Source organism: Ovis canadensis, chromosome X (assembly GCF_042477335.2).
Source record: "Ovis canadensis isolate MfBH-ARS-UI-01 breed Bighorn chromosome X, ARS-UI_OviCan_v2, whole genome shotgun sequence".
Lineage (NCBI taxonomy): Eukaryota > Metazoa > Chordata > Mammalia > Artiodactyla > Bovidae > Ovis > Ovis canadensis.
In genome coordinates this window covers 47,504,127-47,519,418 of record NC_091727.1, presented here as the reverse complement: position 1 = coordinate 47,519,418, position 15,292 = coordinate 47,504,127, and the positions used below count along the sequence as shown (strand labels likewise).

Sequence of the window (15,292 nt, the reverse complement as noted above, 5' to 3'; positions counted from 1 at the left end):
GGAGAATTTTGAGCATTACTTTACTAGCATGTGAGATGAGTGCAATTGTGCAGTAGTTTGAGCATTCTTTGGCATTGCCTTTCTTTAGGATTGGATTGAAAACTGACCTTTTCCAGTCCTGTGGTCACTGCTGAGTTTTCCAAATTTCCTGGCATCTTAAGTGCAGCACTTTGACAGCATCATCTTTCAGGATTTGAAATAGCTCAACTGGAATGCCATCACCTCCACTAGCTTTGTTCATAGTGATGCTTTCTAAGGCCCACTTGACTTCACATTCCAGGATGTCTGGCTCTAAATGAGTGATCACACCATCGTGATTATCCGGGTCGTGAAGATGTTTTTTGTACAGTTTTTTTGTGTATTCTTGTCACATCTTTTTAATATCTTCTGCTTCTATTAGGTCCATAACATTCTGTCCTTTATCAAGCCCATCTTTTCATGAAATGTTCCCTTGGTATCTCTAATTTTCTTGAAGAGATCTCTAGTCTTTCCCATTCTGTTGTTTGCTTCTATTTCTTTGCATTGATCACTGAAGAAGGCTTTCTTATCTCTTCTTGCTATTCTTTGGAATTCTGCATTCAGATGCTTATATCTTTCCTTTTCTCCTTTGCTTTTCACTTCTCTTCTTTTCACAGCTATTTGTAAGGCCTCCCCAGACAGCCATTTTGCTTTTTTGCATTTCTTTTCCATGGGGCTGGCCTTGATCCCTGTCTCTCATGTACAATGTCATGAACCTCATTCCATAGTTCTTCAGACACTCTATCTATCAGATCTAGACCCTTGAATCTATTTCTCACTTCCACTGTATAATCGTAAGTTATTTGATTTAGGTCATCCCTGAATGGTCTAGTGGTTTTCCCTACTTACTACTAACCCAGAAGTGACATACTAATGTAACATTGTTACCATTTTTTCCAGTTATACTCACAAGCCTACTTTAGGGTGAAAAAGTGGGAGCAGAGGTGAGTCGGTCTCTGCCCCTTGCCTAATGTCAAGTTGGAAAAGTTCCTGCCAGATGATATGGTCACTGATTTTCTTGCTCTACTGTAGCTAACACACTTCCAAAAGTGTTAAGAGTGAAAAAGAGAGAGTGGGGAGAGAAGGGAGGAAAATAGAGATAAGGAAACTAGGAGTTACCTATTAGGCAGAGAGGAACCTTCAGGAATTTATTACCTCTCTTCTTATTAGTGAAAGAAAGTTTTTGAGGGAAGCAGAATTTGGGAATCCAGTTTAGTAAAGAGAGTAAAGCTAAAAAGATATTCTGGGAGTAAAGAGTGTCTTCCTCTTGGTCAAGAATTGAATATAAATGAATGTAGGACATCTTGAGCATAGTAGTCAGGGAGGGCATAAGCCATTAATTAAATAAATGTCAACACAGGCACAAACTATTAATTTGCAAATGGTTAAAAGACACTTACTCATTAATGGCTGAATTGGAGGGTAAGAAGATAAAAGAGAAGTGAGTTTTTGGTAGGAGTTGGTAAAGGGCATTGAAACCAGGAATGAGAATCTTCCTGGAGTAGCCTAGATGCCTTCATTGCAAACTGTGTTAGAGGAGACAAAATGGAGTTAGACAGGGCCAGAAGTGATAAGTCATTCACCATATTGCTCCTCATTAGGGGCTCAACAGATGTTATAAAAATCACATTTAGCATTTAGATAAAAGCAAGTGGGCATAATTCATTCTCACCAGAATTTTTACATGCTAATGATTTCTAATGAAGACCATTACTATTAGTTAAAAATGTACACTGGGATGTTCAGAATGGAAAACTCTGTTTGTTTGTTTGTTTCCTTTGCCCTGACTTTTAATGTTTTCTGAGTCTGGTTGTGTTATCTCAGTTCTCTTATCAGACTAAGAATTTCTTTCATTGATTCCTTTTTCATCCGTGGCTAGCTGTATTAATTCATCCATTTATTCACAAATGTGTCCTAAACACTTACCCTGTTGAAAACACCATGCCTGGGCACCTGTGGGCTTGCTCACTAAGCTCATCCAAACAATCTCTCCTGACCAGCTACTGACCAGATGACTACAATATTCACTTTAAGAATGGTTTGGTTTTGTCTCTTCCTTTTTGGGGAGTTTTCCTACCAGAGCTTTTGGACTGGTCCTACAAGAAATAGAACATTAGAGTTGTGAATCAATTCAGCTAACCCAATAGCTACTAAAGTGAGTGAAATTATTTGTGCTTAACCAGATTCTGAGAAAGAATCCTATCACTTTTGGGGGTCCTTGTCATAGAGAATGGTGGGCAAAGCTCTATGCTCTGGAATCTTTGCGCTCTGGAGACTTTTCCTTAAGATCCAGCTTTCCTAATTATTCACTGATCGAGTGACTTCCTTCTTTAAACCCAATTTTCTTGTGTGACAAATAGAAATGGTTATTTCTTCTTTACATCATGGAACTGAAATAAGGCTCCCAAATGCTTAAGAAGTGGTAAAATCCTCAAGGAATGAAGGGCATCCTCATCCTGGACTTTTACTTTGTCTGCAGGGCTACCTGAAGCAATGCCGGAAGAGAAGGGACATGTTCAGTGATGAGCAACTGAAGGTGATCTTTGGGAACATTGAAGACATCTACAGGTTTCAGATGGGCTTTGTAAGAGACCTGGAGAAACAGTACAACAATGATGACCCCCATCTCAGCGAAATAGGACCCTGCTTCCTGGAGCACGTAAGCATCTTCCCCTTTGGGGAGGGTTTTGAGAGACGTTTGGAATCCATGCAAGGAATCTCTAAGCTATCTGGTTCTGCTCAGCTGCTTTGTCCCACAGTAGTGGATGGATTCCTCTCTGACCTTGATGTTCACCCCCTTGCTACAGTATGAGAACTTGGAAAGATATGATGACTTGACCAAGGACTCTCTTTCTTTACTATTCTCCTCCCTTTTTCTCCTCTTCCAGATAGTTACCAGTAGGATTTTTCAACTTATCTTTTCTGTTCCCATTGGGCTCAGTTTCCATGGGACCCAACATTTTGGGAGGGACTCTGAACATATTCACATATTCCAGGAGTCTGAGATATAGGAAAGACTATGATCACCATGAAAGTAGACCCCTGCAAGGCATTTAGGGGAGAACACGAACATATTCACATATTCCAGGAGTCTGAGATATAGGAAAGACTATGATCACCATGAAAGTAGACCCCTGCAAGGCATTTAGGGGAGAACACTATGGTAGGGGAAGTGACTTGTGTAGGAAAAGGGGCCACATGACTTAAGAGAAAGGAGCACTAGAAACAGGGAAGTGAGGATGCAAGCCATAAATATAATGACTGTCTCGGTAACTGGATAAGTTCCTTATCTTCTTTTGGCTTCTTCACAGGGATTTAAGAAGGTTTCACTGTATACTTCTATGGTTCTGTAATATCCTTTTGGATCTTATTCATAGGTAACCTAGTTTTGACAACTTTTCTCTCCCTTTTTATAAAGTATTTATTATTTAAAAGATAACACATTCATGTGGTATAAAATTCAAATGACACATGGAAGTATGCAGGTGAAAGTAAGTCTTAAAATTTTCCTACTTTGACTGGGAATTTATGTTGAGGCTGTATACTTAAGGCAACCCCTATGTTCAGTGATTTTTCTGGAAATCCCAGGACTCAGCATATAGTCACACTCATGGTTATGATTTAATATAACTAAAGGATACAAAGCGAAATCACCAAAAGGAAAAGGTATATGGGACGAAGTCTGAAGGAAACCAGGTATAAATTTTCAGAGTCCTTTCCCAGTTGAGTTACACAGGGTGTAATTAATTCCCTTTACAATGAGTTATGACAGCACATGTGAAATGTTGTCTACCAGGGAAAATTATTAAGGACTCAGTGCCCAAGTTGTCTATGGGAGGCTGGTCATGTAGGCATTCTTTGCCTAGTGTGTACCAAAATTCCAGACCCACAGAAGGAAAGCAGGTCTTCCGCATAAACCACAATGTTCATACAAATGGTTTAGGCACAGTGAGCCATTCTTGTCAGGGAATGGTGAAAACCCTCTTGAGATCCAAATTCCAAGATGCCAGCCAAGGGCCAACCTTTCAAGTAGGCCTTTTTAAGGATAGCAGTCTCAGGCCTGATATGTTAAGTCCCCCCCCCCCTTTTTTTTTAACAGCTTTAAACTGATTCAGTCATTCCATAAAACACCTGGGTAGTATTTACCAAAGTTAAGCATGTTTACGACTTACTGGTTTCATTTGTGAGAATATATCCCAGAGAAATTTTCAGAGGTCCATGAGAAAGGGAACATTTACAAGGCTGTTGATAACATGGCAGTGTTATGTCATCGAGTGCAGTTAGATGCAGCTTATGTATTTATCACCAGGGCATGGATGTGAAACATATGGGGAATACTTACTCTGGGTTAATATCTAGTAAGAAATAACAGGACTAGATGTGTGTACCCTATAGCAATGTGTGTGAATATCATAAATATATTGAGTTGGGAAAGTAGAATGTGGAATACTGACTCTCAATTAGAGTCTATCCTGTGCCTTGTAGAGTGCTTAACAGAATACCTATTAAGCATTTTCTATCTCCTGGAGGTCAGTAGCAACGCTTCCAGTTGTGACAACTGAAAATGTCTCCAGATGTTGTCAAATGAACCACTAATCTATTGAAATGATCTTATGCTTTTACCCTGTAATCTGTTAACATGGTGATTTAGATTAAATAATTTTCATGTCTTAAATAAGCATTGCATTGCTGGCATAAATGCTAGCTAATCATGGTGTATTATCCTTCTTTTTTTGTTTTTATTTTATTTTATTATTATTTTTTACTTTACAATATTATACTGGTTTTGCCACACATCAACATGAATCCACCAGGGGTGTACATGTGTTCCCAATCCCGAATCCCCCTCCCACTTCTCCCCCCACACCATCCCTCCGGGTCATCCCAGTGCACCAGCCCCAAGCATCCTGCACTCTGCATCGAACCTAGACTGGTGATTCTGTTCTTATATGATATTATACATGTTTCAATGCCATTCTCCCAAATCATCCCACCCTCTCCCTCTCCCACAGAGTCCAAAAGAATGTTCTATACATCTGTGTCTCTTTTGCTGTCTCGCATACAGGGTTATCATTACCACTTTTCTAAATTCCATATATATGTGTTAGTATACTGTATTGGTGTTTTTCTTTCTGGCTTACTTCACTCTGTATAATCGGCTCCAGTTTCATCCACCTCATTAGAACTGATTCAAATGTATTCTTTTTAATGGCTGAGTAATACTCCATTGTGCATATGTACCATAGCTCTCTTATCCATTCATCTGCTGATGGACATCTAGGTTGCTTCCATGTCCTGGCTATTATAAACAGTGCTGCAGTGAACATTGGGGTATACATGTGTCTTTCAATTCAGGTTTCCTTGGTGTGTATGCCCAGAAGTGGGATTGCTGGGTCATAAGGCAGTTCTATTTCCAGTTTTTTAAGGAATCTCCACACTGTTCTCCATAGTGGCTGTACTAGTTTGCATTCCCACCAACAGTGTAAGAGGGTTCCCTTTTCTCCACACCCCCTCCAGCATTTATTGCTTGTAGACTTTTGGATTGCAGTCATTCTGACTGGCGTGAAATGGTACCTCATTGTAGTTTTGATTTGTATTTCTTTGATAATGAGTGCTGTTGAGCATCTTTTCATGTGTTTGTTAGCCATCTGCATGTCTTCTTTGGAGAAATGTCTATTTAGTTCTTTGGCCCATTTTTTGATTGGGTCGTTTATTTTTCTGGACTTGAGCTGCAGGAGTTGCTTGTATATTTTTGAGATTAGTTGCTTGTCAGTTGCTTCATTTGCTATTATTTTCTCCCATTCCGAAGGCTGTCTTTTCACCTTGCTTAGAGTTTCCTTTGTTGTGCAGAAGCTTTTAAGTTTAATTAGGTCCCATTTGTTTATTTTTGTTTTTATTTCCAGTATTCTGGGAGGTGGGTTATAGAGGATCCTGCTGTGATGTATGTCGCAGAGTGTTTTGCCTATGTTCTCCTCTAGGAGTTTTATAGTTTCTGGGTTTACGTTTAGATCTTTAATCCATTTTGAGTTTATTTTTGTGTGTGGTGTTAGAAAGTGATCTAGTTTCATTCTTTTACAAGTGGTTGACCAGTTTTCCCAGCACCACTTGTTAAGGAGATTGTCTTTAATCCATTATATATTCTTGCCTCCTTTGTCGAAGATAAGGTGTCCATAGGTGTGTGGATTTATCTCTGGGCTTTCTATTTTGTTCCATTGATCTATATTTTTGTCTGTGTGCCAGTACCATACTGTCTTGATGACTGTGGCTTTGTAGTAGAGCCTGAAGTCAGGCAGGTTTATTCCTCTAATTCCATTCTTCTTTCTCAAGATTGCTTTGGCTATTTGAGGTTTTTTGTATTTCCATACACCTTGTGAAATTATTTGTTCTAGCTCTGTGAAAAATACCACTGGTAGCTTGATAGGGATTGCATTGAATCTATAGATTGCTTTGGGTAGTATAGTCATTTTCACTGTATTGATTCTTCCGATCCATGAACATGGTATATTTCTCCACCTATTAGTGTCCTCTTTGATTTCTTTCACCAGTGTTTTATAGTTTTCTATATATGGGTCTTTAGTTTCTTTAGGTAGATATATTCCTAAGTATTTTATTCTTTTCGTTGCAATGATGAATGGATTTTTTCCCTTAATTTCTTTTTCTACTTTCTCATTATTAGTGTATAGGAATGCAAAGGATTTCCGTGTGTTGATTTTATATCCTGGAACTTTACTATATTCATTGATTAGCTCTAGTAATTTTCTGGTGGAGTGTTTAGGGTTTTCTATGTAGAGGATCATGTCATCTGCAAACAGTGAGAGTTTTACTCCTTCTTTTCCGATTTGGATTCCTTTTATTTCTTTTTCTGCTCTGATTGCTGTGGCCAAAACTTCCAAAACTATGTTGGATACTAGTGGTGAAAGTGGGCGCCCTTGTCTTGTTCCTGACTTTAAGGGAAATGCTTTCAATTTTTCACCATTGAGGATAATGTTTGCTGTGGGTTTGTCATATATGGCTTTTATTATGTTGAGCTATGTTCCTTCTAGGAGAAGGCAATGGCACCCCACTCCAGTACTCTTGCCTGGAAAATCTCACGGATGGAGGAGTCTGGTGGGCTGTAGTCCATGGGGTTGCAACTGAGCGACTTCACTTTCACTTTTCACTTTCATGCATTGGAGAAGGAAATGGCAGCCCACTCCAGTGTTCTTGCCTGGAGAATCCCAGGGACAGGGGAGGCTGGTGGGCTGCCATCTATGAGGTTGCATGGAGTCGGACACGACTGAAGTGACTTAGCAGCAGCAGCAGCAGAAGCATGTTCCTTCTATTCCTGCTTTCTGTAGAGTTTTTATCATAGATGGATGTTGAATTTTGTCAAAGTCTTTCTCTGCATCTATTGAGATAATCATATGGCTTTTATTTTTCAATTTGTTAATGTGGTGTATTACAGTGATTGATTTGCAGATATTGATGAATCCTTGCATCCCTGGGATAAAGCCCACTTGGTCATGGTGTATGATCTTTTTAATGTGTTGTTGGATTCTGATTGCTAGAATTTTGTTAAGGATTTTTGCATCTATGTTCCTCAGTGATATTGGCCTGTAGTTTTCTTTTTTTGTGGCATCTTTGTCAGGTTTTGGTATTAGGGTGATGGTGGCCTCATAGAATGAGTTTGGAAGTTTACCTTCCTCTGCAATTTTCTGGAAGAGTTTGAGTAGGATAGGTGTTAGCTCTTCTCGAAATTTTTGTTAGAATTCAGTTGTGAAGCCGTCTGGACCTGGGCTTTTTGATTTGCTGGAAGAGTTCTGATTACAGTTTCAATTTCCGTGCTTGTGATGGGTCTATTAAGATTTTCTAATTCTTCCTGGTTCAGTTTTGGAAAGTTGTACTTTTCTAAGAATTTCTCCATTTCTTCCATGTTATCCATTTTATAGGCATATAATTGCTGATAGTAGTCTCTTATGATCCTTTGTATTTCTGTGTTGTCTGTTGTGATCTGTCCATTTTCATTTCTAATTTTATTGATTTGATTTTTCTCCCTTTGTTTCTTGATGAGTCTGGCTAATGGTTTGTCAATTTTATTTATCTTTTCAAAAAACCAGCTTCTGGCTTTGTTGATTTTTGCTATGGTCTCTTTTGTTTCCTTTGCATTCATTTCTGCCCTAATTTTTAAGATTTCTTTCCTTCTACTAACCCTGGGGTTCTCCATTTCTTCCTTTTCTAGTTGCTTTAGGTGTAGCATTAAGTTATTTATTTGACTTTTTTTATTTCTTGGGGCATGCCTGTATTGCTATGAACTTTCCCTTTAGCAATGCTTTTACAGTGTCCCACAGGTTTTGGGTTGTTGTGTTTTCATTTTCATTCATTTCTATGCATATTTTTATTTCTTTTTTGATTTCTTCTGTGATTTGTTGGTTACTCAGAAGCGTGTTGTTCAGCCTCCATATTTTGGAATTTTTAACAGTTTTTCTCCTGTAATTGAGATCTAATCTTACTGCATTATGGTCATAAAAGATGCTTGGAATGATTTGAATATTTTTGAATTTACCAAGGCTAGGTTTATGGCCCAGGATGTGATGTATCCTGGAGAAGGTTCCGTGTGCACTTGAGAAAAGGGTGAAATTCATTGTTTTGGGGTGAAATGTCATGTAGTATCAATTAGGTCTAACTGGTCTATTGTATCATTTAAAGTTTGTGTTTCTTTGTTAATTTTTTGTTTAGTTGATCTATCCATAGGTGTGAGTGGGGTATTAAAGTCTCCCACTACTATTGTGTTATTGTTAATTTCCCCTTTCATAATTATTAGCATTTGTCTTACATATTGCAGTGCTCCTATGTTGGGTGCATATATACTTATAATTGTTATATCTTCTTCTTGAATTGATCCTTTGTTGTGTCCTTCTTTGTCCCTTTTCACAGCCTTTGTTTTAAAGTCTATTTTGCCTGATATGAGTATTGCTGCTCCAGCTTTCTTTTGGTCTCTATTTGTATGGAATATCTTTTCCAGCCCTTCACTTTCAGTCTGTATGTGTCCCTTGTTTTGAGGTGGGTCTCTTGTAAACAACATATATAGGGGTCTTGTTTTTGTATCCATTCAGCCAGTCTTTGTCTTTTGGTTGGGGCATTCAACCCATTTATGTTTAAGGTAATTATTGATAAGGATGATCCCATTGCCATTTACTTTATTGTTTTCAGTTCGGGTTTATACACCCTATTTGTGTTTCCTGTCTAGAGAGTATCCTTTAGCATTTGTTGGATAGCTGGTTTGTTGGTGCTGAATTCTCTCAGCTTTTGCTTGTCTGTAAAGCTTTTGATTTCTCCTTCATATTTGAATGAGATCCTTGCTGGGTACATTAATCTGGGCTGTAGGTTATTTTCTTTCATCACTCTAAGTATGTCTTGCCATTCCCTCCTGGCCTGAAGAGTTTCTATGAAAGATCAGCTGTTATCCTTATGAGAATCCCCTTATATGTTATTTGTTGTTTTTCCCTTGCTGCTTTTAATATTTGTTCTTTGTGTTTGATCTTTGTTAATTTGATTAATATGTGTCTTGGGGTGTTTTCCCTTGGGTTTATCCTGTTTGGGACTCTCTGTTTTTTTTTTAGACTCCGATGATTATTTTCTTCCCCATTTTAGGGAAGTTTTAAACTATTACCTCCTCAAGTATTTTCTCATAGTCTTTCTTTTTGTCTTCTTCTTCTGGGACTCCTATGATTCGAATATTGGAGCATTTACTATTGTCCTGGAGGTCTCTGAGAGTGTCCTCATTTCTTTTAATTCTTTTTTTTTTCCTCTCTGATTCATTTATTCCTACCATTCTAGCTTCTACTTCACTAATCCTATCTTCTGCCTCTTTTATTCTACTATTTGTTTCCTCCAGAGTGTTTTTGATCTCATTTACTGCATTATTCATTATATATTAACTCTTTTTTATTTCTTCTAGGTCCTTGTTAAACCTTTCTTGCATCTTCTCAATCCTTGTCTCCAGGGTATTTATCTGTGATTCCATTTTGATTTCAAGATTTTGGATCATTTTCACTATCATTGTTTGGAATTCTTTCTCAGGTAGATTCCCTATCTTTTCCTCTTTTGTTTGGTTTGGTGGGCATCTATCCTGTTCCTTTACCTGTTGGGTATTTCTCTGTTTCTTCATCTCGTTTATATTGCTGTGTTTGGGGTGGCCTTTCTGTATTCTGGCAGTTTGTGGAGTTCTGTTTATTGCGGAGTTTCCTCTCTGTGGGTGGGGTTGTACAGGTGGCTTGTCAAGGTTTCTTCGTTAGGGAAGCTTGTGTCAGTGTTCTGGTGGGTGGAGCTGCATTTCTTCTCTCTGGAGTGCAATGAGGTGTCCAGTAATGAGTCATGAGATGTCAATGGTTTGGGGGTAACTTTGGGCAGCCTGGATATTGAAGCTCAGGCCTGTGTTCCTGTGTTGCTGGAGAATTTCCATGGTATGTCTTTCTCTGGAACTTGTTGGCCTTTGGGTGGTGCTTGGTTTTAGTGTAGGTATGGAGGTGTTTGAAGAGTTCCTATCGATTAATGTTCGCTGGAGTCAGGAGTTCTCTGATGTTCTCAGGATTTGGACTTAAGCCTCCTGCTTCTGGTTTTCAGTCTTATTTTTAGAGTAGTCTCAAGACTTTTCCTTCTATACAGCACCATTGATAAAACATCAAGTTTAAAGATGAAAAGTTTCTCCACAGTGAGGAACCTCTCACCAGAGAGGTTCACAGAGTTACATGGAGAAGAGAAGAGGGAGGAGGGAGTTAGAGGTGACCTGAATGAGATGAGGTGGAATCAAAAGAGGAGAGAGCAAGCTAGCCAGTAATCATTTTCTTATGTGTGCTCCGCAGTCTGGACTGCTCAGAGATGTTCATGGAGTTATACAGAGAGGAGATGAGGGAGGAAGGAGATAGAGGTGGCCAGGAGGATAAAAGGGGGAAATGAAAAGGAGAGAGACAGATCCAGCCAGTAATCAGTTCCCTAAGTGTTCCCCACCATCTGGAATACACAGAGATTCACAGAGTTGGGTACAGAAGAGAAGGGGGAGAGAGGAGATAGAGGTGACCTGGTGGAGAAAAAGGAGAGTCCAAAGCAGGAGAGAGCAGTCAAGCCAGTAATCTCATTCCCAAGTAAAAATGGGTACTGAAGATTGGGTTTTTAAAGGTACAAAATTGATAACAACTACCAAAAAGCAAAGATTAGAAATCTAGAGTAGAGATTGGATTTTGAAAAATACAATATTAAAGAAAAGAAGAAGAAGAAGAAAAAAAAAACAAAGTCAGAAAAATCATTAAAAAAAAAAAAATATATATATATATATGAAGTTTGCTTTAAAAATAGGGTCTTTTTTTGAAAAGTAATAGTTGGGTATAAAAATGAAAATTAAGGGAGTAATAGAGGCCTTAAAAATTGAAAAATGTTTAAAAAAAAAAGAAAAAAAAAAGCATGATTGTAAAAATAGTAAAGATATATCTAGGACTTTCTCTGGTGGGCAGGGTGGGATCAGTATATTTTCGAATAGTTTCTTGGTCCGGCTTATATTTCTCAAGATCTATAGGCCCCTTCCTATGTAGTCGGTACTAACGAAAGGGTTTTAATCTATTGCACCTGTCACTTCCAAGGTGGTTCCCTCTGTTTTAGCTTCTTCTGTTTGCTGGTCTCTTCAGTGTCTGATTTCTGCCCTGACACAAGGGGGGCGGTGGTGGACATTTTTTTTAGGCTCACTTGTTCAGTTGCGCTGTGGGGAGGGAGAGACATTACAAACAAATGACACTGGCGTGTGCTCGCAGTGTCTCAGCCACACTGGGCCTGCCCCCGCTTGTGGCACACACAGCTCAGGTTCTAGGTTGCTCCTCCAGGACCTGTCCAAGGCCGGCCCTGGGCTGCATGCACCTCCCTGGTCTAAGCTGCTCGGTTTCAGGCACTCAGATAGTTCTCAGAGGCACAGACTCGGTTGGACCTGCATTTTGTGCCCTTCCCAGGCCTGAGTATCTCAGGTGTTTGACGAGCATGGTCACTGCAACTTATCGCCTCTCCCGTCCCTGCTGCTTGGTTTTCTGGGTGTATAACTGGTGCACCTTCTCAGGCAGATGATGACTGTCCAGAACCCCAAGAAGTCTTAGTTAGCAAAGGAGCCTGCTTGCCGTTTGGTAGATATTGTCTTTCTGGGACTGAGATTGCCCCCTTCCTGCCCTTCCAGCTCTGGCTTGCTGTCACCCGAGCGGGATGGTCTGTAGCCGGCTAATTCTGTTCCGTCTTTTCTTCTGTGCACGGTCTTGGCGGTGTCTTATGTTAGAGCTTTTTGCGTGGTAGCTATACCACAGTCTGGTTTGCTAGGCCAAGTTAGTTCGCTCTGATTACACTCAGGGCATTTGGGCCCGATCCTTACTCTAAGCAATGCAGCCCGTGCCTCCCTGCCCAGGCCCAACTTGCTAGTGGTGAATGCAGGCATCTGTGCTGCTTCCCCACTGGGGGAGTTACTGTTGGGCTCGTAATCTGTGGGTTTTAATTATTTATTTATTTTTCCTCCCTGTTATGTTGCCCTCTGTGCTCCCAAGGCTCACCACAGACTCGGCAGTGAGAGTGTTTCCTGGTGTTTGGAAACTTCTCTCTTTTTAAGAATCCCTTCCCAGGACGGAGCTCTGTCCCTACCTCTTTTGTCTCTTTTTTTTGTCTTTTATATTTTTTCCTACCTCTTTTTGAAGAAAATGGGATGCTTTTCTGGGTGCCTGATGTCCTCTGCCGGCATTCAGAAGTTGTTTTGTGGCATTTACTCAGCATTGACATGTTCTTTTGATGAATTTGTGGAGGAGAAAGTGGTCTCCCTGTCCTATTCCTCTGCCATCTTAGGACCACCTCTATCCTCCTGTAATAATGCTGCAGTTCATGGGATTGCAATCCATAATAATGCTTCAGTCCATTTAATGCTGCACTCCATGGGGTCGCAAAGAGTCAGACATGACTGAGAGACTGAACTAAACTGAACTGATCCTTCTTTATGTATTAATTCACATTTTTAGAAGTATTAGATTGTTTACCCTTTACAGTTCTAAAGTTTCTTTTTAGGATTTCATTTTTTATCATGTTTGTTTAGGTTTAATTTGTAAGCAATAATATTCGCCAAATGTTAATTCAATGGGTTTTAAAAATGCACGTAGTTGTGTCAGTTCAGTTTTCAGTTCAGTCGTTCAGGTGTTTCCAACTCTTTGCGACCCCATGAATTGCAGCACGCCAGGCCTCCCTATCCATCACCAACTCCCGGACTTCACTCAAACTCATGTCCATCGAGTCAGTGATGCCATCCAGCCATCTCATCCTCTGTCGTCCCCTTCTCCTCCTGCCCTCAATCCCTCTCAGCATCAGAGTCTTTTCCAATGAGTCAACTCTTCACATGAGGTAGCCAAAGTACTGGAGTTTCAGCTTTACATTAACACTTCCAAGGAACACCCAGGACTGATCTCCTTTAGGATGGACTGGTTGGATCCCTTGCAGTCCAAGGGATTCTCAAGAGTCTTCTCTAACACTACAGTTCAAAAGCATCAATTCTTTGGTGCTCAGCTTTCTTCACAGTCCAACTCTTACATCCATACACGACTACTGGAAAAACCATAGCCTTGACTAGATGGACCTTAGTCGGCAAAGTAATGCCTCTGCTTTTGAATATGCTATCCAAGGTGGTCATAACTTTCCTTTCAAGGAGTAAGCGTTTTAATTTCATGGCTGCAGTCACCATCAACCACCGTAATCAAGATTATGGAAGATGATGAAAAGATTCTATCATTTCATCAAGTTGTAATGTTTTTCCTTTGTTATCAAACTTTGCTCCCACTCTGGCTCTTGGCAAACACTGATATGCTTTCTGTTACTATAATTTTGCTTTTTCTAGAATCTAGTATAAATGGAATAATACCATAATGATATTTTACGTTGTGTTTCTTTAACTTAATTTCTTTGATATCCATCCATATTCTTGCATGTATTAGTAGTTTATTTTTTTCATTGTTTAGTGATATTCTCTTGTGTGGAAATACCACTCATTCACTAGTTCATTCCAGGACATCTGGGTTGTTTACTAGATTACTTCCATGTTTGTAATTACTGGGTTGCATTGTCAGTGCTTATTTAATTTTATAAGATACTACCAAACTGTTTTCCAAAGTTGCTATATCATTTTGCATTCTCACTCTAATCTATAAGAGTTTTAGTTGTTCCACATGGTTGTCAGCACTTGATATTATCAGCATTTTTAATTTTAGGCATTCTAATATGTATATAGTGACATTTTATTCGAGTTAATTTTTGCATTTGCTAATGATATTGAGCATTTTTAAATGTGCTTATTTGCCATCTGTATAAAATCTCTGATGAAGCGTCGTTGTCTTTTGGCCTTATTTACTAAGTGAGTTGTCTGTTTTCATATTATTTAGTTTCAAGAGTTATTTCTTATTCTGTTTGCAAGTCCTTGGTTATATATGTGATTTTCAAAGGTTTTCTCAGTCTGTGGCTTAGTTTTTCATTTTCTTAGCATTTTCTTTGAAAATGCATAAAACTTTAATTTTGTCAATTCAGTTAATCATATTTTCATGGTTCATGTTTTCTGCTTCTTATTTAAGAGATCTTTGCCTAATACAAAGTCACAAGGTTTTTATCCTGCTTTCTTATAGATATTGTGTAGCTTTAATATTTATATTTAGGTCTATGATAATTTTTGAGGTAAATTTTAATATACAGTGTGACAAAAGGATCAAGGTAAATTTGTTAATTTGTTTCCATATGGGTATTCAGCCATTCCAGCACTTTTGTTGAGAAAGCTTGTTAATTTCCCCATTGAATTACCTGGGCATCTTTGTCAGAAATCAGTTGATCATATATGTGTAGTTCTATCTTTAAGAAGACTGTTCTGTTCCAGTGATCTATGTGACTATTTATATAGTAATGCCACACTATGTTTTCTTGTTGTTTTAATTGAGATATAATTCTCATATAGCATTATATCAGTTTCAGGTGTACAGAATAATAATTTAATATTTCTATATGTTATGAAATGATTGCCAAAATAAATCTAGTTAACATCCATCATCATACATAGCTACAACCTTTTTCTCACATCATCTTGAATAATCTAGCTTCATAGCAAGTCTTGAAAGCAGGTAAACTCCTTCATATTCACTTTTTTCAAAATAATTTTATTTTAGATTATTTTAAATTTATTTTTTATTGAAGGATAATTGCTACATAATTTTGCTGTTTTCTGTCAAACTTCAACATGAATCAGCCATTTGAG

At 38.7% G+C, this 15,292-nt stretch overlaps 1 protein-coding gene across 15 annotated transcripts in view; it reads left to right on the top strand.

The window, feature by feature from the left end:
• Positions 1-15,292, top strand: part of ARHGEF9 (Cdc42 guanine nucleotide exchange factor 9) — a 456,132-nt gene that overhangs the window by 352,875 nt on the left and 87,965 nt on the right. For all 15 annotated transcript variants that reach the window (XM_070291522.1, XM_070291525.1, XM_070291524.1 and 12 more), the window contains one exon: positions 2,498-2,677. In XM_070291522.1, the coding sequence (XP_070147623.1) occupies positions 2,498-2,677 (180 nt within the window). The remainder of the gene's footprint in view (positions 1-2,497; positions 2,678-15,292) is intronic.